At 43.2% G+C, this 26,806-nt stretch overlaps 1 protein-coding gene across 1 annotated transcript in view; it reads left to right on the forward strand.

The window, feature by feature from the left end:
- LOC137384804 (ADP-ribosylation factor 4-like) overlaps nt 1-17,538 on the forward strand; it is a 28,830-nt gene extending 11,292 nt beyond the window's left edge. The window contains exons 2-6 of the mRNA XM_068059301.1: nt 4,075-4,155; nt 8,939-9,048; nt 10,515-10,586; nt 11,778-11,903; nt 15,896-17,538. Of these exons, the coding sequence (XP_067915402.1) occupies nt 4,075-4,155; nt 8,939-9,048; nt 10,515-10,586; nt 11,778-11,903; nt 15,896-15,985 (479 nt within the window). The 3' untranslated portion in view covers nt 15,986-17,538. The remainder of the gene's footprint in view (nt 1-4,074; nt 4,156-8,938; nt 9,049-10,514; nt 10,587-11,777; nt 11,904-15,895) is intronic.
- The last annotated feature ends 9,268 nt before the right edge of the window (nt 17,539-26,806 follow it).

Consider the following 26,806-nt stretch of genomic DNA (forward strand, 5'->3'; position numbering starts at 1 on the left):
AAACAGCGCGGGGTCACGTCAGGTAGCTAAGTCTGCACTTCCCATTAATCAAAATTTATATTTGAAAACTAAAGATTAGGATGCCACAGGCACTCATTCAGTTCTTCTAGCACTAAGTCTGCATAGACACCAACAGTCTGACCCACCCACACTCTGATAAATGGAAAGACACTAAGTGGTCACACTGGAGCTCGGATTTAACTACTGGTTTAAATTTAGTGAAATGTGAACTTTAATGAGAAAAAGAATGTCAGATAAAATTAACAATACAGTCCATAATTCTCACCAGTACTTTAAACTGTTCTGTGTCCACAGTAACAAGTAGTTTAAAGATTCCTATTGTCTTCTACAAGTTTTGAGGCTCCTCCAGGCCACAGTGGCACTAATCGCTCCCATTAGTGTTCAGAGCTGCCAAACTCTCATTCCATAATAGCATAACCTCGGGATGTTACAATTGGCTCTTGTATGTCTACTCTGATCTTCCAAAGTTGCATTCCAGCTCTGGGACGTGGCCCCAAGTCCCCTAAGAGGTTTATCTGGTCAGCAGTAGACTGTACAAGGTATGATTATGTTTAGTTTAGTTTAGTTTAGAGATACAGCACTGAAACAGGCCCTTCGGCCCACCGAGTCTGTGCCGACCATCAACCACCCATTTATACTAATCCTACACTAATCCCATATTCCTATCACATCCCCACCTGTCCCTATATAGTTCCCGACCACCTACCTATACTAGGGGCAATTTATAATGGCCAATTAACCTATCAACCTGCAAGTCTTTGGCATGTGGGAGGAAACCGGAGCACCCGGAGAAAACCCACGCAGACACAGGGAGAACTTGCAAACTCCACACAGGCAGTACCCAGAATCGAACCCGGGTCCCTGGAGCTGTGAGGCTGCGGTGCTAACCACTGCGCCACTGTGCCGCCGTGGTTACGTTTCTAAACTTGGAATCCTGTTGACTGGACTAATAATCCCGAGATAAGAGTTATGATCTCACCAAATCAATTTGGGAATTTGAATTCAGTTTTTTCAAATATCTGAATTAAAAGAAAAACAGGTGATGGGTTTGTACCCTTGTGCATCTGAGGGAATAAACCAATTTTTAACTGATATATAGAACTGTTTACAAATTTCTCAACAAAGGTGGATATAAAAGTTCAATCCAGATGGATAATATCCTTAGATTCTCGCATCAACGCAAAACAATGTTTAATTGGAAAATAAAACTGATCTGCCTCAACTCCACTTTCCTGCCTGCTCCCTATTTTCCTTCATTCTCCACGAGATCAAAAATCTTATCCAATCAACGATGTAGCATCCACAACCCTCTGAGGTAGAGAAATCCAAAGATTCACCACCCTCTGACCCTTTATCCTGAGGCTGTGCCCCAATGTTCCAGATTCCCCAGCCAGGGAAACAAACTCTCAATGACTACCTTTCCAAGTGCCTTCAGAATCTTGTATGTTTCAATGAGATCACCTCTCATACTTCTAAACTCCAGAGTATGAGCCCATTTTACTTGCCTCTCATCATAGGGCAACCCTCTCATCCCAGGAATCAATCCAGTGAACCTTCGCTGTACTGCCTCCAAGGCAAGTATATTCTTCCTTGGATATGGAGACCAAAACTGCACTTGGTACTCCAAATTCTTTCACAGGATCGTTCCATTTGGTGTTGTCACCTCGTATGAATGTGGTGCTTTGCACACCTTGGACACTTCCGCAACCTCACAGCTCCAGCGACCCGGGTTCAATTCCGGGTACTGTCTGTGTGGAGTTTGCAAGTTCTCCCTGTGTCTGCGTGGGTTTCCTCCGGGTGCTCCAGTTTCCTCCCACATGCCAAAGACTTGCAGGTTGATAGGTAAATTGGCCATTAGCAATTGCCCCTAGTATAGGTAGGTGGTAGGGAAATATAGGGACAGGTGGGGATGTGATAGGAATGTGGAATTAGTGTAGGATTAGTATAAATGGGTGGTTGATGGTTGGCACAGACCCGGTGGGCCGAAGGGCCTGTTTCAGTGCCGTATCTCTAAACTAAACAGCTTACATTCCCACCTGGAATTGTATTGTCAGCAAACTGGAATAGATTACTCTCGGTCTCTTTGAGTCATTAATATAGATTGTAAATATCTGAGGTCCCAGCATGGATCCTTGTGGCATTCCACTAGTTACAGCCAGCCAATGTGAAAATGCCTGTTTATCACTTCTCTTTGCTGTCTCTCGTTAACCAATCTGCTATCTGTGCTAATATATTACTCCCAACTCCATGAGCCCTTATCTTGCAAATTAACTTTTTATGTGGCACCTCATCTAATTCCTTTTGGAAACCCAAGTATACTGCATGTAGTGACTCCCCTTTATCTATCCTACGAGCTACATCCTGAAGAAACCGTAATAAATTTGTCTCACTGTTTCCCTTTTGTAAAACCATGTTAACTCTGTCTGAGTTTTTCTAAGTATATTGTGAAAGCTTCAATAGATTCCAGCATTTTCCTGATGACTGTCAGGCTAACTGGCAGGTAGTTTCCCGTTTTCTGTATCCCTCCTTTCTTGAATAGCGGAGTTACATTTGCTAACTTGCAATCTGTTGGGACTATTCTAGAATCTAGGGAATTTTGGAAAATCATAACCAGTGCATCCACTATGTCTGCAGCTACTTCTTTTAGAACCCTAGTGTGTAGGCCATCAGGTCCTGGGGGTTTGTTGGGTTTTAGTCCCTTTATATTTGTTCAGTGCTTTTTCTCTGGTATTAATTACTTTAAGTTCCTCACTCTTAGCCCCTTGGATGCTCTCTTCGTGATTTGTAATTTGTGTTTTTAACTCTGAAGGCCATTTCCTCGTTTCCATGATAATTTCTTCTGTCGCTGTCTCTCCGAGACCAAGGTTTATTTTATCTATTCTTTTTATATACCTGTAAAAGCTCTTGCGATCCATTTATGTATTCCTGTTTAGTTTATTCTCATTCTGTTTTTTTCTCTTTTTCTCAACTTTTTTGGTTGCACTTTGGTTTCCAAAACTCTCCCAATCCTCGGGTATGCTACCATTCTTCGCAACATTATATGCCTCTTTTAATCTAATGCTATCCTTAACTTCCTTATGGATGGATCTTTCTTGCTGAGTTTTTTTTAAACTGTATTTTAAATGTTTCCCGGTGTTTATTTACCACCATACCTTTCAGTCTATTATACAGTTGACCTTAGCCGGCTCTCCCCTTGTACCTATGTAATTGGCTTTGTTTAAGATTCTTGTTTGGGACTCGAGTTTGGCGTGCTCAAACATAATATGGAATTAAATTGTATTATCGTTGTTTCCCAGAGGATCTTTTACTATGAGATTAATAATTAACCTTGCCTCAATGCACAATAGAAGATCTAAAATAGCTTTGTCCCTAGTTGGTTCCACAACATATTGTTGTGAAAGCTTTCTACAAACTCTTCTTCTAGATTACCTTTGCCAATTTGATTTGTCCAGTCCATATGAAGATTAAATTCCCCCACGATTATTACATTGTCTTTGTTACAAGCTTGAATTATTTCTTGCTTAATGCTCTGTCCAGCAGTATAATTGCTGTTCGAAGAATACGTTAGGGTTAGTTGAAGGGTAGGAGGAGCATAAAGGCCAGCGTAGACTTATTGGGCAGAATGACCTGTGTCTATGCATTAACTTCTATGTAACCTGTTCTTAACTGTTGACATAGTGGCTGCTTCCGTTGCTATCTCCATTTGTGATTTCCACACACTTCAAAAAGAAAGTTTCTCCATCTCTTTCGCCTCAATCTTACATTCAGCTTGTGTTGATGTCCCCTTGTTCTTGACTACTCAATCATGAAAAAATGTCTGCTTTCTGCTGTCTTCCCCCTTAAGACTTCTATGAAATTCATCCCTAACCACTTCTGTTCTAATGAAAACCACCCCACAAAATCCTATGTCTCACTACATTCATATCGAAAGTTCCTTCGTCGTGTGCATATTTAAATAGGGAATGCTGCATGGAAAAGTTTATGGCATATTATGCTGCCATGGAAGTTTTTGCATAATGTAAACTATCTAACTTGTTTTCCTCTGTACCTCAGTGGGACTTGATGCTGCCGGTAAAACTACAATTCTGTACCAGCTAAAGCTGGGCGAAGTTGTCACCACCATTCCAACAATTGGTAGGTTTCTCAATGGTTTTCGTTTTTGGGGTAAGGTACAAATGTTGTTGTTTTTATCCAGTTCCTTTAACTGTGCTCAGAAGATAAGCAGCTGACCTACTCCATCTCCACCACTTGTGTTCATGGAAGACATGCAAGAGGAGTAATGCCTTGAGCTAAGGAGCATGCATCTTCAGTGTTGAATATAGAGCTTGCATTCATACATCGTCTTTAACATAGAAATGTGTCCTTCACTGGTGTAATCAGAAACTGAAATGGATACTGAGCCAAGGAGGTGATATTGGGAGGAGTGGTCAAATGCTTAGAGTTTGGTTTTAGGGAGGACAGAGAAGTTGAGATTAGGGAGGGAATTCAGTAGTGTGCGGCCTAGGTGGCTGAAGGTATGGCCATCAGTGGTGAAGCAACCCTGTTTCTGCAAATATTGCCAAGGGCAGCATTTAGAAGAGCTTCAGGAGAGGTAATGAGCCACGGTCACAGGATGTCATTTGTGACTTTGGTAGGGCTGCGGCTAAAGGCATGGAAACCTAATGGGAGAGATTCTGACACGAGTTGTGGGAAAGATGAGCATTGTTTGGGGACAGCAACACATTCAAGGACTTTGGAGAGAAAAGTGAGATACGGCAGTAGTTTCAAGGACAGAGAGTTTTTGGGGGGGTGTTGGGGTGATGGTGGTTTTGAAATTGAGGGGGACCCTACCTGAAGAGAGGGAGTCATTAATGCTCCCTAGTTTGGGAGCCAGGGAAGTTGATGAGCTTGGAGAGGATACAAAGTGAGATAGGAGAGAAACTAGTGAGACACAGGGCACGGCGAGAAAAATCTGAGAGGTGGTTGGATTTGGTAGTTGAGGGGAAATGAGGGTCAGTAGCTGAATAGATGGTCTCATTTTTGATGGCAAAGTCATCCATGAGTTCATTGCACTTTGAGGTTGGAGCAGGGAAGGGGTTTAAGGAGGGGGTTGGTGGTAGAATAAGGAGGAGCTGTGGGGTGGCAAGTATTTTAGCAGAGGAGAACTGGGCCAACTGGTATTTAATGTGGTTCAGCCAGGTATTGTACTGGAAGGGAAAACCAGCTGTGTGCTAGATAATCAAGTCTTGGCACCTTGGACATAAAGTGAAGAAAGGGCTATATACAGGAAGCTCCCAGGATGGAGGAGAGTAGAGCCTTTTCTGGGGGGAAGGGAGGGATTGGTTGAGAAAATCAGCAACTGAGTACTGTAGCAAATGGCCTATGGCTAGGCAGTGATGAGTTTGTTAGTACAGTTTGTAAGTGTCTGGGAGAATTTATCTAGGGGCAAATGCAAAAGGAAGTGTTTTTTTATTCACTCTTGGGATGTGAGTGTTGCTGGAAAGGCCAGCATTTGTTTTCCATCCCAAATTGTCGATGAGAAGGTGGTGGTGAGTCGTCATCTTGAACCGCTGCAGTCCATGTGGTGCTGGTAGGAAGGGAGTTCTGGGATGTTGATCCAGCGACAGTAAAGGAGTGGCAATATAGTTGCAAGTCAGGATGGTATCTGACTTGGAGGGGATCTTGGTGGTCCCATGCGTCTGCCGCCCTTGTTCTTCTAGGTGGTAGAGGTCACTAGTTTGGAAAGTGCTGTTGAAGGAGCCTTGGAGAGTGGTTGCACTGCATCTTGTAGATAGTACACACTGGAGCCATGGGTGCCAATTAAGCAGGCTGCTTTTTCTTGGATATTGTCGAGCTTCTTGAGTGTCGTTGAAGTTGCACTCATCCAGGCAAGGGGGTTGTAAGAGGAGAGGGGTAGGGTACAGGCCAGGAGTTGAGATGGCCTTGTCTGAGTAAGGCCATGGAAGTAGAGGCTAGAGTCATAGTTTTACAGCACAGAAACGGCCCTTTGACCCAACGCGTCTGCGCCGACCATCAAGCACCTGTCCAATCTAATCCCATTTTCTTGAACCTGGCCCGTAGTCTTGTATGCTAGGGCGTTTCAAGCGCTCATCTAAATACTTCTTAAATGTTGAAGGTTCTTGCCTCTACCACCCCTTCAGGCAGTATGTTCCAGATTCCAACCACCGTCTGTGAAAATTTTTTCCTGAACTCCCCTCTAAACCTCCTGCCCCTTAACTTAAATCTATACCCCCTGGTTATTGACCCCTCCACTAAGGGAAAAAGTTTCTCACTATCCTATCAATGCCCCTCATGATTTTGTATACCTCAATCAGGTCCCCTCCAAGGAAAACAACCCTAGCCTATCCAGTCTCTCTTCATAGCTGAAATTCTCCAGCCTAGGCAACACCCTGGTGAATCTCCTCTTCACCCTCTCCAGTGCAATCACATCTTTCCTATAGTGTGGTGCCCAGAACTGTACACAGTACTCCAGCTGTGGCCTAACTAGCGTTTTATACAGCTCCATCATAACCTCCCTGCTCTTACATTCTATGTCTCGGCTAATAAAGGCAGGTGTCCTGTATGCCTTCCTAACCCCCTTATCCACCTGTGCAGCTGCCTTCAGTGATCTATGGACAAGCACCCCAAGGATCCTCTGTACTCCCTAGGGTCCTAACATCCATTGTATATTCCCTTGCCTTGTTAGTCTTCCCAAAGTGCATCACCTCACACTTCTCAGGATTAAACTCCATCTGCCACTGCTCCACCCATCTTATCAGCCCGTCTATATCTTGCAATCTAAGGCTTTCCTCCTCACTATTTACAACACCACCAATTTTTGTGTCATCTGCGAACTTACTGATCATACTATATTCATGTCTAAATCATTAATATACACTACAAACAGTAAAGGTACCAGCACTGATCCCTGCGTTACCCCACTGGTCACAGGCCTCCATTCGCAAAAACTATCACCCTCTGCCTCCTTCCACTAGGCCAATTTTGGATCCAATTTGCCAAATTGCCCTGGATCCCATGGGCACTTACTTTCTTGACCAATCTCCCATGTGGAACCTTATCAAAAGCCTTACTGAAGTCCATGTAGACAACAACAACTGCTTTACCCTCATCATCACATCTAGTCACCTTCTTGAAAAATTCAATCAAATTTGTTCGACATGATCTCCCCCTGACAAAGCCATGCTGACTGTCCCTGATTAATCCCTGCCTCTGCAAGTGGAGATTAATCCTGTCTCTCAGAATTTTTTTCAATAATTTCCGTACCATTGATGTTAGACTCACCAGCCTATAATTACCTGGTTTATCCCTCCTACCCTTCTTGAATAATGGTACCACATTCACTATCCTCCAGTCCTCTGGTACCTCTCCTGTGGCCAGAGAGGATTTGAAAATTTGTCAGAGCCCCTGCTATCTCCTCCCTTGCCTCACATAACAGCCTGGGATCCATCTCATCTGGGCCTGGGGATTTATCCACTTTTAAGCCTGCTAATACAGCTAATACTTCCTCCTTTTCAATGCTAATTTGATCAAGTATATCACAATCCCCCTCCCTGATCACTACACCTACATCGTCCCTCTCCATAGTGAACACAGATGAAACTTAATCATTCAAAACCTCACCAAGGTCCTTCTGCTCCACACACAGATTGTCTCTTTGATCCCTAATGGGTCCCACTTTTTCCCTGGTTATCCTCTTGCCCTTAACATACTTATAAAACGCCTTGGAATTTTCCTTTATCTTGCCCGCCAGTGATTTTTCATGCCCCCTCTTCACTCTTCTAATTATTTTAAGTACTCCCCTACACTTTCTGTACTCCTCTAGGGCCTCCGCTGTTTTCAGCGCTCTGAATCTGCCGTAAGCCTCCTTTTTTTTCCTTAATCCAATCCTCTATATCCCTTGACATCCAGGGTTCCCTTGACTTGTTGGTACTACCCTTCACCTTTACAGGGACATGTTGGACCTGAACCCTCACTATTTCCTTTCTGAATGACTCCCACTGGTCTGATGTAGCCTTACCTATAAGAAGCTGCTCCCAGTCCACTTTGGCCGGATGTGCTTGGAAAATGGTCATCTGGAGGGGATGGTCATGAATATGCACAAGAGTTTGTCTGGATAAGACAAGTTTCGGGAGAACAGGAGAGCAGTGGAATCAGAGGAGAGGAGGTGAGTTGAGATGAAGATTGAAGTTACTGACGTGCGGAGTCAATCAGTGCAGAGGCTGAAGGAGGATATATTAGCTTGAGTGAGTGGGTAGCGATGATGGTTGACGATCAAGATTTTAAAGAGGCTACTAGGCGTAGAACAGAGAGAAGGTACCAGAGGAGTATGGGGAGAGACCAAGGTGAGGCTTGGTGAAGGAAAATGTATCTCCATCCGTAAAACTAAGTTTGTCAAAGCCATGTCCATGCAATCATCCGTAATAAGGTTGAGAATAGCAGGGGCCTTGTTTCTGAGTGAACGGGCATTCTGGAGGGAAATGCAGAGAGGCAATTGATCCACTGGCAGTGTTGAAGTGGGTAGTGTTGGGTGGGATAAGTGGTTGGTGAGAGTAGACCCCATTGGGTACACTGAGCCAGAAGACCGGTGAGAGGGGAGGTTGGGGATGTAGGGTTGCTGTTTGCAAGGAGATAATGATGGGTGCCTCGATGGGCTGTGGAGAATACAAAGGGGCACTCAGTAACTGCGAGCCTATTCAGCAGGATATCAAGCTTGAGTTTGTGGCAGGAGAGTAGGAATACAGAGGAGTAGCAATGGGTTGAGGTTTAGATTGGCGGAGGCACAAATGAAAGATCGTATGTGTGATGAAAAACAGCTGTGGGAAACTTGATTTTTGACATTATAAATAAAATGAAGCTGTGCAGTCCTGGAGTAGATTGTGTCCTAGTGACTGAGCATTAAGGTGTTCTCTTATTTCAGGTTTCAATGTGGAGACTGTAGAGTACAAGAATATCTGCTTCACCATGTGGGATGTTGGGGGTCAGGATAAAATCCGCCCTTTGTGGAGGCACTACTTCCAAAACACACAGGTACGTGAATGCTGGAACTCCTGGGCGTGTCCTCATTATATTTCCTATTGCTTCATGAATAGAAATTCGTCTATACAACAGCCACTATTCAACATCACTACACGCAAGAGTGAATATGTCGGCCTAGTACGTGAATGAAAAAGGCAGTAATGTGTTGATGTGCTGATTAACTGGATGATGTCATTTTGGATGCTATGTAATATAAATAGAACATTGAGGTGAGTATAAAATAAGACTTGATTCTCCCGAGTTGATCTGATCCAGTGCCACTGTGACACTGCCATTTATCCATCGATGTGGAAGATGGCACGGGTGTGTTCTATCCACAAAAAACAGTGCCTAACCTATCGTCCTATCAGCCTGTCCCAAATGTCAAATAATAGGAGTCACAATAGTGCCATCAAGCAACACTCATTCACCCACAACCTGCTCACTGATGCTCCCTTCTGGTTCTATGGGAAATATTTAGCTCCAGACCTCCTCATGACCTTGATCTAGAGAACTTAAGGTGAGAGTGACTGCCCTCAACATCGAGGTGGCATTTGGAGCTGTAGTCATACTGAGGTCAATGGGATCAGGGAAAAGCTCAGCACTGGCTGTTATGACCTCAATGAGACCGTTTACGTTGAAACTCAAAATATGAACTCCCCAGACCAATTTAAAGAATTACACGTCAAAATTTCACATTTTAAGACTTTTAATATAACAGCTAAACTAAAAGAAATCCCCATTAACTACATAGTACTTTGTAAGTAATTGATATCCCAAATTACAAAGTAAGGTATTTTCTTTACTTATTCAAACACTTGAAAACCTCACACCATACTTATACGTTACACAGTCCTCCTTGATGGCAAAATCTTGGCAGTTAAAAGTTTCAAGCTCCTCCCAGTTGCAATGGGTTGGCTCTCCCAGACCTTTCTCAAAGTCATATCCTCTTCCATCACTTCTCTGAGCACCTTTGACCTGGACATCTGTGAATAAGGCGATCCTTGGTGATCCTGTTGGTCTTTTACTTCTCTGCAGACCTTAACTTTCAAATCAGGTTCAGGTCTTTGCAGCCTTTAGCTGTGTTAGTCTTCTGAGAGCAGGTACCCTCTCTCCCCACCTCCTTTCTGATGATAGGTCACAAACCTGACATGTTAACTCTGTTTCTCTCTCCACAGATGCTGCCAGACCTGCTGAGTATTTCCAGAACTTTGTTTTTATTTCACATTTCCAGGATCAGCAGTATTTTGCTTTTATTACTATGATTCAGCTGTAGTGCTCATTATGAAAGCTTTGCGAAGTTATATACCCAGGAAAAAGAACTACTTAGTTAGAATTCTCTAAACATATGTATTTGTACTTGTTTCGTACTTTCTAATGTGATTGTTATCCTTAATGGAGTGCACTGTTGGAGCGAGTTGTGCTCTGTTGTACAGTGGCTAAGTTGCTATAACACTATTGGTTGTTTATCCTTTTAGGGCCTGATCTTTGTTGTGGACAGCAATGACCGAGAGAGAGTGCAGGAATCGGTAGACGAACTAGGAAAAATGGTGAGAAATGGCAGTGCTGGTTGGTTGAGGAGGAAACCCAGGTTTTCTTAAAAGTATCTGAGGAGCAAGGTGGTGTCGTCTTATGTTCCACCTCTTTGCCAAATCAAATTTGTGTTGTATTCAAACTTGGGGGAGGGGAGGTGGTCTCTGCCCTGAAGTACCTTACAAGTAAACTCTATCCTGGAATGAATGGATTTACATATTTTGCTCTTCAATCATCAAAAATGTTTTGAAAAATACATGTTCATTTTGTCTCATGTTGAGCATTTATATAGAATCACTATAATTTCAGAGGAAATCCCTTTTACTCCACCTGGTAATGATTTCTCAGTGACCATTTACAAAGTTCTGCACAAAACCTATTGGCTGAAGGGAGCCACTTATCGTGGAAATAATTCCAATGATGTTGGCATTGGACTAGGAGATGCAAAATAGGGCCAGCTTCTAAATGAGTATGAAGTACTGCAGATCAGTGTTTGTGGAAGATGTCCTGATGCTGTCTGTATTTATAATGGTATTAGATTGGGCATTTGAATTTCAAGATTCTCCATAACCTGCAATTAAAATTTGTGGAGATTTCCTTTTGTGTGAAATAGCTTTTGAGGAACAATTTGAAAAAGTAGTAGCAGCTCTGCCCCAGCCACTCATCCGTGGTTGAGTCACATTCACCATAAAGGTCCCAGGTTCAAATTCTCATCTGGTGCAGGTGCTATAGATGTGGAGGTCAGCCTCAATACCCTGCATTATAGAGAAGGGAAAATCAGCTAGGACTCCTGAATATTCACTTAACCCTCACATGTTGGTGTGTAAATGTTGGGTACAGATGGGATTGGACTTGTCTCTGTGTCCACAGTTGAATAGCTGATCAACATTGGTTGTCCAATGGTTTGTTCATCAGTACAATAATAACAATACAGCTGTGGGATGTGACACCGTTACTGAAAACAGGTTCCATCACCCATCATTGAGGGTTCATGTGCTGCCATCGCACCCTTTCCTGCCTCTGGGAAACTGATATTTAAGTTCCAAAACGCTTGGAAAATGGAGGCTTCTGAGATTTAGATTTCATTCATGTAATGGTTTCTTAAACTCTTAAATGTCTTACTTCTAAAACTGCAACACTGTTGACTTTAACTTTGATTTATGTGATTACTGTGCTTACTCTGCTTGTGCTTTGCCTTTTGTTCCCAGCTGCAAGAGGATGAGCTGAATGATGCAATTTTGCTGGTATTTGCAAACAAGCAGGATTTGCCAAATGCCTTGACAGTTAATGAGCTCTCGGAGAAACTGGGATTACATCGCCTGCACAACAGAACTGTAAGGCTTTTGTATTTATCTAAAATGTATATCCATTGCTGATGTTTGTTGAAAATGTCTTTTTTTAAAAGGCCTCCGATGACTAACAGCAAGAAGATGCCAGTTTTTAACTGCTGCTCCCTAATTGGCTTTGGCAAACCTGGCTAGATCAAGGGAAAGCAGTTTTTGTTTCTGACTATTGAGGTGTCAGCCTTGACTCGGTAGCATACTCATCTGAGTCAGAATGCTGTGGGTTCAAGCCCTACTCCAGAGACTTTTGCAGAGAATCCAGGCTGACATTCCAGTGCAATACTGAGGGAGTGTTGCATTGTCGGAAGGACAGTACTTACTCCACCAAGGCTGTTGTGGTGGGATGGTTCTTATCACCAAATCAGACCTTGGCCTTGTCCCTATACTCCTGGCAATTTCTCCTCCTCTGAGCATCTCCCCTTATTCTGGCCCTCTCATTTCTCATTTAAAATCCTTGTTCTGTGCCGTCCACCCAAGTACCATAAAAATTCTGACATGTTTTCACTGCTTTCCACCCTCAGCACCGAGTGACTTCTCATCCTTGGTGATTTCAACCTGCATCTCAACTCATTATGTTCTCTTTTCTCAGAGTTTACAGTCCTCTTAACCTCCCTAAACCTCTCCCTGCATGTAAACTCCCCAACCCATGTTCACAATCACCTGCTTTAACTTTGTCATATCACGTGGCCTTGCTATTTCCATCATATTAATCACAAATAAGGCCATCTCTGATCACTTCCTTGTGTCACTCCCCACCCATATTCCCCCATTCCCTATCCCAACTTTCCTTCTGTACCTGCCCCTGGAAAAACTATCCCCCAATTCACAGCTGCATTTTCAAAATCCCAACTGTCTAGCGTTTGGCCCTCCATTTGCCATGCTAATTTTCTCATCCGCACCTCACCTCCCCCTTTGATGTCCTAGACCCCAAAAAACCATTGCACTCTCTCACGCTGGCTATCCCTCCGGTATGGCCCTCATCTCTGCTCCCTTAAGTTCAAGGGACACAGACTTGAACGGATGTAGTGGACAACTGGTTTAGCCATTCACTGCCAGATCTGGCTGGAGCTTATAAAGCACTGGATCATCCTGGAATACAAAGATTACTCCTGCTTTTCTCTACTCTAAACTGGCGACTTAAACCCCTCTGCCCTTATCCTCACACTCCTGTCCAACCGTGTGAGGAGCTTGTGGGTTTCTTCATTACTAAGATTGAGACCATCTGATCAGCTTCCCTACCACTTCCCTCCCTTTCCCCTAGCCCACTGGGCCAAGCTTCCTCTAGTTTCCCCCTGCCCTAGCCCTGAACTTGCTTCGATCTCTAGTTTCTCTCCAACCTTATCCCTCCTTCGAGCTCATCTTGTCCATGAGACCCACCTCCTGCTTCCTTGACCCTATTCCCACTAAACTGCTGACCACCCAGCTTCCCTTCCTGGCTCCCATGTTAACTCATATTGTAAATGTTTTTCTCCTCAGGTTCTGTCCCCCTGTCCAAATCTGACATCTTTACCACTGCTCAAAAAAACCTTTGACTCCATCGTTATTGGAAACAACTGCCTCATCTCCAACCTCCTTTTCCTCTTTAGTCCTTGAACATGTTGCCCCCCAAATCCGTGCCCATCTTTCATGGAACTCCCACGTTTGAATCCTTCTAATCTGGATTCTGTCCCTGCCATGGTACCGAACAGCTTTTATCCAAGTCACAACTGACATGCTATGTCCGTGATGCAGGTAAACTATCCCTCCTCGTCCTTCTTGACCTGTCTGCAGGCTTTGACATTAGTGACCACACCATCCTCTTTCAGTACCTCTCCACTGTCATCCAGCTGGATGGCACCTGGTTCCATTTTTATCTATCTAGATTGTCACTTCCTGTTTCTGCAGTTACCTCTGTCAACCAAGGTTCTATCCTTGGTCCCCTTCTATTTCTCACTAACATGGTGCCCCTTGGTGACACCATCTGAAAGCACAGCATCAGTTTCCTGTATATACGCTGGCCATGCCCAGACCTACTTCACCCACCTCCCTTGAATCCTCCACTGTTACTAAAATATCAGACTGCTTATCTGACATCCAGTAGTAGGTGAGCAGAAATTTTCTCCCATTAAATATTGGGAAGACTGCTGACCATTGTCTTTGGTCCCTGCTACAGACTCTGTTCCCTGGCCGTTGACTCCATGTCTCTCCCTGGCAACTGTCTGAGGCTGAAACATGCCGTTCACAACCTTGGTGTCACATTTGATCCATGATGAGTTTCTGACTAGCCACCTATCATTAAGACCGCCTATTTCCACCTTCGCACAGCACCTGATTCTGCCTGAAACCCTCATCCATGCCTTTATTACCTCTAGACTTGACTATTCCAATGCACTCTTGGCCAGCTTCCCACTTTCTACCTTTTATTAACTTGAGGTGTTCCAAAACTCTGCTGCAGGTGTCCTTACTCACACCAAGTTCTGTTCACCCATCACTTCTGTGTTAGCTAACCTATGCTGGCAACCGGTTAAGCAACACCTCAACTTTTAAAATTCTCTTCCCTGTTTTCAAAACTTTTCATGGTCTCACCCTTCCCTATTGCTGTAATCTTCTCCAGTCCCGCAACCTCAGATATCTGTGTTTGTCTAATTCTGGCTTCTTGAGCTCCCCATTGTTAATCGCTCCATTTGGTGGCCTTCAGCTGCCTAGACTCCAAGCTCTGGAATTCCCTCCCTTTTTCTCTCCACCTCTCTACCTTACGTTTCTTCTTTAAGATGCTCCTTAAAATCCACCTCTGTCCAAGCTTTTGGCCATTTTCCCTAATATTGCCCTTTATGGCTAGATATCAAATTTTGATTTGTCTTGCTCCTGTGAGTTGCCTTCGTGATATTGTGTTAAAGGGGCTATATAAATACAAGTTGCTGTTATACTGAGGGAGCACTGCACTGTCGGAGGTGCCTTCTGTTGGATATCACTCCTCTCTGGTAGACTTAAAAGGTCCCATGGCACTATTTGAAGAACATCAGGCGTGTTCTCCCTGGTGTCCTGGCCACTATTTATCCCTCAACCAGCATCACTAAAATAGATGATTTGGTTGTTTATCTGGTGCTGTTTTTGGGACCTTGCTATGTGTAATTTGGTTGCCATATTTTCCACAACAGTGACTACAGCCAATGAAGTACTTTTGAACTGTAAAGTGTTTTGTCTCTGGTTGGTGAAAGACGCTGTAGAAATGAGTCTTTTTATTACCCAGTAACCCCTGTTGGAATTGCAATTGTGTAAACTTCGAAAGAGAACGAGTTTGAGCTCCGTCACCATCTTTGAACATTGACTACTTGCGTTTATATAGCACTTGAACATAGTATAACATCCCAAGCTGCTCATCTTAACTTGCTCATATTTGTCTGGACTCGAGTAAAAAAGGTCCATTGGGAGCTACTGTCATTCCCAGCAAAGCTACCCAAGAGGAGGCATCTCTGAGAGGGACAGATGAAACCATTTAGCCAATTACGTGTACACCATAGTTACCTCCACTTCAGAGCTATCTACACTAGTTCCATTCCTCTGCTCTTTCTCTTTGTGGTATCAATTTCCCCTCAAGTGTAATTAGATTGGCTTCAAAGCCATTTGTGGCAATGCATCTTCTAATAATTTACAGGATTAGCACCAAATTGTTAGTGGGCAATTTCACCCCATCACTGAGTTTTTTTAACTGCTTCCTGTCACACGGCCACACATTTCAGATAATACACATATTTTGGTCTGTCCTTACTTTAAAGATACAGACTTCAGAAATACCACGTAAAGCCTGAAAAAACATCATTTTGCAAACTCAAACACTATTCCACCCCTTCACTGTAATATAGCATTTCTAGCCTCATTACCAGTGTATTGTGTCCAGGCTGTCTTACAGTGTAATGCAATGAGAGATACTGTTTTGTGTGTGTGTGTTTCCTATTTCGTTAGCTAATGTTGTGAATTGATAATTTCTGTCTTTTTGTCCTCAGTGGCACATACAGGCCACGTGTGCCACTCAGGGCACAGGTCTGTGTGAAGGACTGGATTGGTTGTCTGACGAGCTGTCCAAACAACAGTAGAAGAACCAGCTTCATTCACTATCCCGCCTACATCAGTGTGTCAACTGCTAGGACTTGAACTCAAGGACTTTTAACAATAGATTCCTTTCCGGACTCTCCTGTTCTATCCCTTTTGCTTTTCATCTCATGTTTGTCAGCTCTTTAAGGTGCATTTAAAAAAAATAAATAAAATCAAAGTTTGGGCAGGAGTGATCCCTCATTCAGTAAGGGTTGGATGTCCTCGTGCAGTAATGGATGGATGCCCCCTTGCAAGACCAGTTCAAGGAGCAACAGCATCTGTTGTCTCTGAACTGAGTTTGAACCTTCGATGCTTGTGACTAGGTGAGAACTTTGCAACCAGCTGCCAACTACAATAGTTTCTCACTGCAATTCTAAATTTATGTCTCAACAACTGGAAGAACCACATTTGCACAGCATCTTGCTGTTTGTTTAGTCTTCTGATTTTGGACCATAAGAGTATTTAAATGGTTGTTCAAAGTGCAGTGATACACTCCCTCTTCAGTGTTCCACAGCCATCAGAATATACACATTGCTTAAGAGGATCCCAGTGAAGGAAGAGGTTTTGCAGATGTGAATTATGCTTTTCAATGCAGCGGGATGCTAAGCTGTATTGTTTCAGGACTAGAGAATGTGTGGACATGTGGGTGCTTGTTTACTCAATAGCTAAACTGTAGCTTGGAAAATGTTTTTTTTAACCTGTATTTATGAGGAGTGCCAATTATAAGATGAACATACTCCTCAAGCAGCTGTTAGCTTTTCAGAGTAACTCCCTGCGACCTAACTGCAGCTTTCACCTATTAACTGGACAAGCCAACTTTCTTTCCATTTAGTTTTTTACCCTGCGCAAAAGAGCTTTTTACCTTCAAGTGGTCTCTTGATCTTCCCTCTTCCTTTCAGTGACTGACTTGTGTGTCTCCTCCCTATGGGACAGGATTCCCATCAGTGCAACAAAGGGCCACTGCAGTGAGTTCTGGTCTGGTGTCACTGCTGTGCAAATCCAGATCTTGGTAGTAAATGCTTTTTGAATGGAATTATATGACTTCAAACTACAAGAATTTGTATATTTTACTTGTGGCTGTGCTTTTGTTTCTCTCTTCAGTTTATTCTTAAACTGATCAGGTTACAGGTTTGCTGTTTTAATGGCTCAAGTGTAAATCATTTCCACAATTGTACAGAGAAAACTCAGTTAATTGTCTCTTTGAGACATATATAAATGGTTTAAAAATACAGCTACTTCATAAATTGTATGCATGGAGCATTTACCTCATCCTGCCATGATATTGTATTTGTGCTAATGTTACAATGATGAGGAACCCTTCTGAAATTCCCCTTGTGCGCTAATGTAATGTTCTTTTGGTTATGTAAACACTTTCTGTGCTTTAAATGCTGTAAACACACCTGCAAATGTATATTGCATTCCCTGTGGATCCTGATAACTGGCATTGTTATAAACAGTAAATCAGTGAGCTGAGGCAAACCATATTGAACGTAGCAGAAGGCATATATGTTCTGAAACATTGATTCAATCTTAATAAAGGCGTTTTCAGAAACAATCCTTAATATTTTGTGCATGAATTGTGCTTTTGACTTAATTCAGTAAAGGAACCAGTTACAGGCCATGTGTGAGGGGATTGTAGGTGGTGTGTGTGTGAGAGACAGTAGGGTGGGGGGGGGGGGGTGGGTGGACAGTGTGATCTTGGGAACAACTACCTCTGCATGTGAGAGGGCAATCCAGCAGCTTTGGGGCAATGCAGTAACCTTCAGTGATTGTGCCTTGCACTAAGGCAATGGAGCAGCCTTTGGCAATGATGGCCTTGCACTGTAGCAAGCTCATCAGGGAAGGCGGGAGTGAGAGAGAGAGCAGAGCAGTTGTGATGTTGGGGGATTTCGTTTAGAGAGCTTTGCAAACTTGGTCCAGTCAAACAAAAGGTGTCTGCTTCCAGGGTAGGGTTGAAGATCTGACGTTCCAGGCTGACTGGATAATTGGTGAGGAAACAGTTGTCATCAATGTCACTTGGAATGTGGTTCTTCACAATATATTTAGGGCATTAGGAAGGAAGCTGAAGGGCAGGATCTTCAGTGCAGTCTGTCATGTGCGACTAGAGCGATGGATAGTAACTGGGAACCAATGTGTGGCCAAGGCTTTGGTGTAGGGAAACCTTTTCGAATTGGAGCTCATGCAGACTGGATGGGTTCTTCCTAAACAAAAGGTGGATTAAAGTTTTAGTTGGCAGGATGGACGAATAGAATGGTGGGAGGGTAGGGGTGGTCATGGAAGGTGTCTCACGCTGGAGCAAACCTTGAGGTCGAAAACACATCAAATTTTGTCTTCCAATAGTGGGAGATAAACAAAATAAAAATGTTAAAGAAAGTGAGAAAGTTACAAAGTATTGGAGCTGGGCTTCTTTAGTAGTAGAAGTCTAACAAGATTTGAAATCTGGAAGATCCTACAGGGGTTGATAGATTGGACATTAGCATTACTGAGAGATGGTGGACTGATTCCATGCAATGGGATACATATCTGAAAGGATATGAATTAAGATACTGCTCAGGAGAAAAGGCAGTAGTGTGGGAGTAAGAGATATTTATATCCAAAATCAGACTAGTATTGAAGGCAAGGAAGAGGATATAAAAAAAGGAAAAGGCAAACACAATCACTTTGGGTGGAATGGATAATTGGTAACAGAGGTGAGCTATTACTGGGAGTTTGCTAGAGAGAAAGGTTTGATCTGGAACTGTGGATGTGATGAGGAAGGTGACTGGTAAGAGACCAACGATAGTAGTTGGAAATTTCAACTTACTGTAAATTGACTGGGATAATCTATGGGTAAAACAGGGAAGGAATACCTTGAGTTAATGGAAGACTGTTTCGTCACTCAGTTTGTAAGAGCCAACAAGGAGAAATCACCTGGATTTGATTGTGTAATAGAGGTGATCAAAGCTCCATTAAAGTGGGTAAAACTGTGCTAAGATTTGACATAAGAATTGGTAAAGTTAATTAAATACAAATAAAATTATCTAATTTCCAGAGAAATAACTCGAGTCTTCTCAAGTGGGTTTGGTACGTTTCAATACAGCCAGGTGGCTGGAGAAACTAGAGTTCCTTCATGGTGATTCTGAATGCAATGGACCAATGTATACCCTGACTAAACAAGGGTATGAAGCTTAAAAGCTCCTGCCTGGTTAAATGGGTATACTGTGCAACTTAAAGAAAAACAGTAGAGAATTAAGATGGATTTAATACAAAGACATTTCTGGAGTGTAAATGGGGTAAAATGGCAAAGAAAATATCATTGAATATGGCAAATGAAGTGAAGGATAATATGCTTTTCAGTTATACTGAGAAACAGAAAAGCAGGAAATGGGGGAAGATGTAGTGGGGCAACTGAAAGTGGGACCAGGTGAAGACATGAGAACTGATGCTACACAGATTGCAAAAGTGCTAAATAAGTTCTTTGCCTCAATTTTTACCAGGAGGGTGACTTGTAACATGTGATCTGGAAGAGGGAATTAGTGTATTGCAGAGGTGAGCTATGACATTATTCACATTTCTACCATTGCGAAACAGTTATGCAAACTTAGGGAATAAATCTTGGGCCAGTTAAGAGGCATTGAGCATTCTTAAGGAACTAAGGAAGAAACTGCCGGATCTTATAAAAATCACTGAATATTGGAGAGGTGGCTGGAGACAGTGGTGGGGGTGGGGGGAATACGGATGGTATATCTTAGTAAAGTAACAAAAGTGGATCAGGAAACTGTAGGGCAGTGAGTGGTATGCATTATGGGTAAAGCTATAGAAACTCTTGGAGATCATGGTGCATCTGGATAGAAATAAAACCAGAAAAGAATCAATATGGGTTCATGAAGGAGTGGTCTTGCCAATCTTAAGGATAAGGCGCAGATTGTGGTGTACTTGAATTTCAGTAAGACCTTTGGTAACATTCCCACTTTATTTTCAATGAGCCTTTTCAGGAATGTGAAAGTATTTTACAATGGGTGCATAATTGGTTACTCAATAGTCATGATGTAGGGATTTTCATTAACCTGAAAGAATGTTACCAGTGGGGTCTCAGCTCTGTTTTGGGACCTTTTGTTTAAAAAATGTCTATAAATGATCTGGAGTGAGGAGTCACAAACAGTGGTTAAATTTACAGACAATGTAAAACTAATGAAGGTCGTAGACTCCAAAGCTGAACAGGTTAAACTACAGGGTAGACAGGTGGCAGATAAAATTTAATATAGTGATTATAGAGAAGTGCAAAGTGCTTTATATGGGGACAAAAATTTTGGAAGGGACTATTGTTTAGATGGAAAGAAAATAATGTGCATGGGAAAATGGGAGAGATTTTGAGGGTCAATTGACAGTAAATTGAAGCCATCTCAACAATGCTCAGCAGCAGTGTTAAAGCGAATCAGATATTGGGATGCATTAAAAGGTCAATTTTGAGGTGAAATAGTGAGGCAATCCCGCTACTTTATAAATCATGGTGCAACCACACTTTGGATATTGTTATGACCAGGTGAGAAAGGTGCCTAGGGGGTCCCTCTCTGCTTCACCTGGTTTTACCTTAACAGGGTTTAATTTTTAACACACTGTGTTTTTAGCTCCCCCTTGTTCACTGCTTTCCAATTATAAGGCAAAGAAACTAGCACAAACAGGTTTTCTTAGGTTGAAAGAAGAAAAGTTGAAATTTATTAAACTTGAACTTAAACTCTTAATTCGGTCGATGCCTACGGATACACGACAGGACCACGCTACAATGCGCACGTACATGATATACACATGCAAATAGAGAGAGAAAAGAGCAGAAGAAAAATAAAGTGAAAAGTTTGAGGCAATATCTGGAGAGTTTTTGTTACGGTTCTTTGAGCTCACTGTAGACTCCTTGATTGTGGGTCTTGCTTTTCGTTGGGGCCTAGTATTCTTAAACCTTGTTGGCTGTAAGACTTTTCTGTCTTGGGGTTCATGTGTCTTCAGGGGATTCAGAGGCTTGTGAGAAAGAGATGGGAGCAGACAGGAGAGATCTTCTTAGTCCATGAGCAAACAGACACACTCAGTTCAAACAGTTGGTACAATTCAGAAAAACCCAGTTTGCCATGCAGGTTAGTCATGTGACTAACTGGTCTGACCACATCTTGAATTGTATCACCTTAGCAGTCTCTGGAATGCTCCTCTTACAATACCTGGTGATCAAGGTCTATTGTGGGTTGAATGTGTCAGGGAATGGTCCTTTGTCCTTCCAAGCACTGTCTGTTAATATGCAAATGTCTTTTCCAGCCACGGCTGATCTGTTTAACAAATCCTTCCTGCACTCCAGTAACAGTTTAAAATCAATGTTCATGACAAAATTAATGTGCCTCATTCTTGGCAGGTGGGGGCCTAGCATGACACCTCCACACCTAGTGAAATGAAATGGCTTTTGAGGAAAAGCACATTTCATTAAGAGTCGAGAGAAAATATAAGATACAGAAAAAAAACATGCATTTCTCACATGCATTCACAAATCCTAAAACTTATTAAAATCGCCCCTTTTTTGGCATCCCAATAAACATGTTTCTTTTTTTCGGAAGTTTCTCTTCCATTTGCGCATTTCCGTGGCTGCCTAGGGTCTTTGTTCCTGCTGAGGTAATTTTATTTTCAGGAGAGTCAGTAGTGGGCGCATCTATCCTAAATTCTCAGTGCTTTGCTGAGTCATGCAAAGGCTTTTGACTTTAGGGGGCTGGGTGGTTTTCTTTGGTTCTGACTGTGGGGGAGGATTCTTTGTTAATCACCTCTTTGTCCCAGCGGACATGCCTGCCTGCAGGTATTTGTGCAGACTCTACTGCACGCCCTTTAGGCACTTCGATTAAGTGAGGCATCACCCTCACAGTTTCTCTACCCCCTAGAGGTTTTTCTTTGTTTCTGCTAGTTCCTGTAAATACTGTTAACAACTCTGGTGGGGTGCTTCTAGTATCTGCATTTACATAGGAGGATGTGGAGTCTAACTGTCACATTTTTCGGGTTTGGCTGACCGGACAGTAGGGGTTTTCAATCTGGGATTCCTTCCAGACTTCCTTTAACCTGCCCTCTCGGTCATTTCCTGTATAATCTTTTGCCAGCCTGTCCCTTACAGTTCACCAGCCCTCTGCTGGAGGGTCCTCCTAAAACTGGTACAGAACTTAGGGGTGCAGGTTTCACTGTAGGTTGGTGTTTCCCCTCAACCTGGCACATGTGGCAACTCCTGCAGTACTCCACCACATCTTTGTGGAGTTTTAGCCAGTCAAACTGCTGTCTTATGTGGGCTTTGGTATACCGGCATGTATAGCCACTGTAGTCTCGTGGGCCCTTCTAAATATTTCTCTGCGGCACCACTAACTGGTGAACTACTGTGCACTCCTTGCTCTCAGGTCTGTGTGGAGAACTCCATTTCCTCATCAGTACCCCATTCTTCTCAGAACGATGCTCCATATTGCCCAAGCTTTTGGTCATCTGTCCTAATATCTCCTTATGTGGGCTCAATGTCAAATTTTGTTTGATAATTGCTCCTGTGAAGCACTTTGGGACATTTTACTGTGTTAAAGCTGCGATATAAATGCAATTTGCCATTTAGCAGCATCATTGCTAATTGTGTTCAAGCTCTCAGGAAATCGCAGTCAACAACATTTCAACTTTTGATCCAAATTCACACTATTTCCTCCTGTTGATTGATCCTATAGCTGTCCGTCTTCAGTTCTTTTCATGTATTGTATTTCATGTTTCTCTAATAGAAATTGAAGATGGACAGATTGCCCTCTTGATTTAAAAAAAATGCTTGTCTTGGTGCTCAATCATTCTGGTAGCTCGCTTCTGTACCCTTTCAATATCTTAATATCCTTTCTGTACTGTGGTGACCAAAACAGTACAGAAAGGATATTGTCAGGCTAAGCCCCCCCACCCGCCAAGAATGAGGCACATTAATTTTGTCATGAACATTGATTTTAAACTGTTACTGGAGTGAAAAGACTTGATAAAAAGATCAGCCGTGGCTGAAAAAGATATTTGCATATCAACAGATAGTGCTTGGAAGAACAAAGGGCCATTCCCTGACGCATTCAACCCACAATGGACCTGGATCACCAGGTATTGTGTGTAAGAGGAGCATTCCAGAGCCTGCTAAGGTGATACAATCCAAGACGTGGTGAAACCAGTTAGTCACATGACTAACCTGCTTGGCAACCTGGGTTTTTCTGAATTGTACACACAGTTTGAACTGAGAGTGTCTGTTTGCTCCTGGACTGAGAAGATCTCTCCTGTCTGCCCCCATCTCTTTCTCGCAAGCCTCTGAATCCACTTAAACCTTGTTCACTAGGAGACTTTTCTCTGAGTTCAAGAAGAATACTGGGTCCCAACGAAAAGCGAGACCTACCTACAATCAAGGACTCTACAGTGAGCTCGAAGAACTGCAACAAAAACTCTCCAGATATTGCTGCAAACTTTTCACTTTATTTTTCTTCTGTCTCTATTTGCATGTGTGTGTCGTGTATATGGAGGCATCAATCAAGTCAGAGTTTTAAGTTTGTGTTGGTTTCCTTGCCTTATAATTGGAAAGCAGTGAGGGGAATATGCAAGGAGACTTTGGTGTTCTTGTACACCAGTCACTGAAGGTAAGCATGCAGGTGCAACAGGTGGTAAAAAAGGCAAATGGTATGTTGGCCTTCATAGCGAGAGGATTTGAGTAGAGCAGCAGGGATGTCTTGCTACAATTATGCACAGCCTTGGTGAAGCCACACCTGGAATATTGTGTGCAGTTTTGGGTTATCTGAGGAAGGATGTTCTTGCTATAGAGGGAGTGCAGCGAAGATTTACCAGACGGATTCCTGGGATGGCGAGACTGACGTATGAGGAGAGATTGAGCCGGTTAGGATTATATTTGCTGGAGTTCAGAAGAGTGAGGGGGGATCTTATAGAAACCTATGAAATTCCAACAGAACTTGACAGGGTAGCTGCAAGAAGGATGTTCCCGATGATGGGGGCTTCCAGAACCAGGGGTCACAGTCTAAGGATATGGGGTAAACCTTTCAGGACTGAGATGAGGAGAAATTTCTTTACCCAGAGTGGTGAGCCTGTGGAATTCGCTACCACAGAAAGCAGTTGAGGCCAAAACATTGTATGTTTTTCAAGAAGGAGTTAGATATAGCTCTTGGGGCGAAAGGGATCAAAGGATATAGGGGAAAAGTGGGAACAGGTTACTGAGTTGGATGATCAGCCATGATCATAATGAATGGCGGAGCAGGCTCGAAGGGCCGAGTGGCTTACTCCTGCTCCTATGTTCTGTTTCACCAAGGGGGAGCTAAAAATAGTGTGTTAAAAATTAAACCCGGTTATGGTAAGACCAGGTGACGGCTGAGAGGAACTCCTAGACACCTTTCTCACTTGGTCATAACAGAAATTTGGGTACTAGTGTCCGGAATTGACCCACAGACAAATGAGAGAAATTGGAAGTGGGAAGCCAAATTGTTCCCAATCAAAAAAGAGCAAGATTTCAATACAGGTTTTCTTGTGGTTGTGTGTGCTTGAATACGAACATGTCTGCAACTGAAGCGAGTAGCTCACCAAGCCAGGGTGAAGTAACTTGGGATAAGTTAAAAGCACAGTCTATGGAGGAGTTGAGGAAAATGGCTGAGCAGTATGGGATCACTGTATATGGCAAGGCTAGGAAGTCTGAACTCCTAAGACCAGTGGCCAACCCTTTTTCCCTTGAATCTGAAGAAGCAGAAACTGGGTTAGAAGTAGACCTAGACATGGTACTACTAGCAAAAATACAATTGTAACAAAGGAAACTTGAATTAGAAGACAGGGAAAGAGAAAGGGAGAGACAGGAAAAAGAGAGGCAGGAGAGGGAGAAAGAAAGAGCCTTCCAGAAGGAACATGAAGAAAAAGACAGGAGAAGGAACGAGAGAGGGGAGAGAGAAAGAATGTGAAGAAAGAGAGCTGAAGTGGCTTGAGTTAACTTGGGGGTGACAGAGAAACCCCAGTGAAAACATAGCCAAAATGGAGGAGCTTAATTCAGGGCTGGGTACAGAATTATTAAAACAAGCTCAACTAATTCCAAAATTCAATGAGGAAAATGTAGAAACATTTTTTGTGTCTTTTGAGAAACTGGCAAGGCAGCTAAAATGGCCAGCTGAGACCTGGCCTCTTTTACTGCAAAGCAAGCTAACTGGAAAAGCCCATGAGGTCTATTCCCTGTTGCCAGATGAAAGTTCATCAAGTTATGAGCTGACCAAAAATGCTATTCTTGGGGCATATGAATTAGTATCCGAAGCCTATCGCCAAAAGTTTAGAACTCTCAAGAAGCAAGCTAATCAAATTTATCTGGAGTTTAAAAGAAGTAAGCAGCTGGCTTTTGACCAGTGGATGAAGGCTTTTATAGTACAGCTCAGCTATGAGAATCTCAGAGAAGTAATTCGGTTAGAGGAATTTAAACACTCTCGCCCACTCTGCATTGAGACCCACGTAGAGAAGCAGTGGGTTTAGAGAGCCCAGCAAGCAGCCATTCTAGCTGATGAGTTTGCTTTATGTCGGTTTCCCGGGGAAGAACCTTTCCTAATCACCCCCACAAATCCAAAAAGGACAAAGGGTGGGAAGGTGATAGGAGCTCAAGCAGTCCTGGGAGAGAAAGGAAAACAGGGAACACAGGGGGCCCTCCGCTTGCCAAAAAGGAAGGTGCTTTGAGCAAGAGTGAGACCCAGAGACCTGTGTGCTTCCATTGTAATAAAGCAGGGCATTTAAAAGTTGACTGCTGGAAACTAAAGGGAAAACCAGTAGGATTGATCAGGGCACACCCGCTCAGTGAAGACAGGAACCTGATGGAAAGCAAAGAACAAGCTGTGGCTTTAATTGCAGTAACAGTGAGACCCAGGAAGCTTATGGCTGCAAGTGCAGGAAAATTTACCAGGATTCCTGAAGGTTATCAGGGTTTTGTGTCTGAACGGAAAGTAACCCCTTATCCCTTGAGTGGGGCAAGCAAGCCCATAGTGATTCTCAGGGACACAGTGGCCACTAGATCCCTTTTACTGGGAAAAGGCCTGACCTTTCTCCAAGAAAGTACAGTGAACACCAGAATGGTGGTGTATGGTATTGGAGGGCAGTGTATGCCTGTAGCTGTACCCTGGGTGCACCTGGAGTGCGACCTAATTTTGGGACTGGTGACCATTGGGATTGTCTCTAGTTTGTCTGTGGATGGGGTTGACCTTCTAGGTAATGATCTGGCGGGGTGGGGGCGGTGCGATGGTGGTAGTCCCCCAGTAGTGAAAAAAAGACCACAGGAGGTCATAGAGTCAGGGCACTGGCAGGAGACGGACCCCTGCAGTTTCCCTGAATGTGTAGTGGATCAGACCCTGATCAAACCAGCTCCCCCACAGTAGACTGAATTATCACTGCAGGCAGATGACCAGGCCTGTCTGTCTGAGACTTTCTTTGGGAAGTTGGAAGAACCAGGGAATGAATTAAATGAATTTTCCCTAGCTGAGGCTCAGTGAGCCGACCCAGTATTGCAAGAGTTAGCACAGGCTGCCCAGTCTGAAATTGAAGCAGAGGGAGTCCCTGATGTTATGATGAAGGGTCACTGACCTGAAATGTTAACTCTGCTTCTCTCTCCAGAGATGCTGCTCATTTTGTTTTTATTTCAGATTTCCAGCATCTTCAGTATTTTGCTTTTAATTATCCTTGGTGGTCCTGGCCAATATCTACCCCTCAATCAACATCACAAAAAAAATTATCTGGTCATTATCACACTGCTGTTTCTGGGAGCTTGCTGTGCATAAATTGACTTCTGCTTTTCTTACATTACAACAGTGACT

Source organism: Heterodontus francisci, chromosome 27 (assembly GCF_036365525.1).
Source record: "Heterodontus francisci isolate sHetFra1 chromosome 27, sHetFra1.hap1, whole genome shotgun sequence".
NCBI classification, from domain to species: domain Eukaryota; kingdom Metazoa; phylum Chordata; class Chondrichthyes; order Heterodontiformes; family Heterodontidae; genus Heterodontus; species Heterodontus francisci.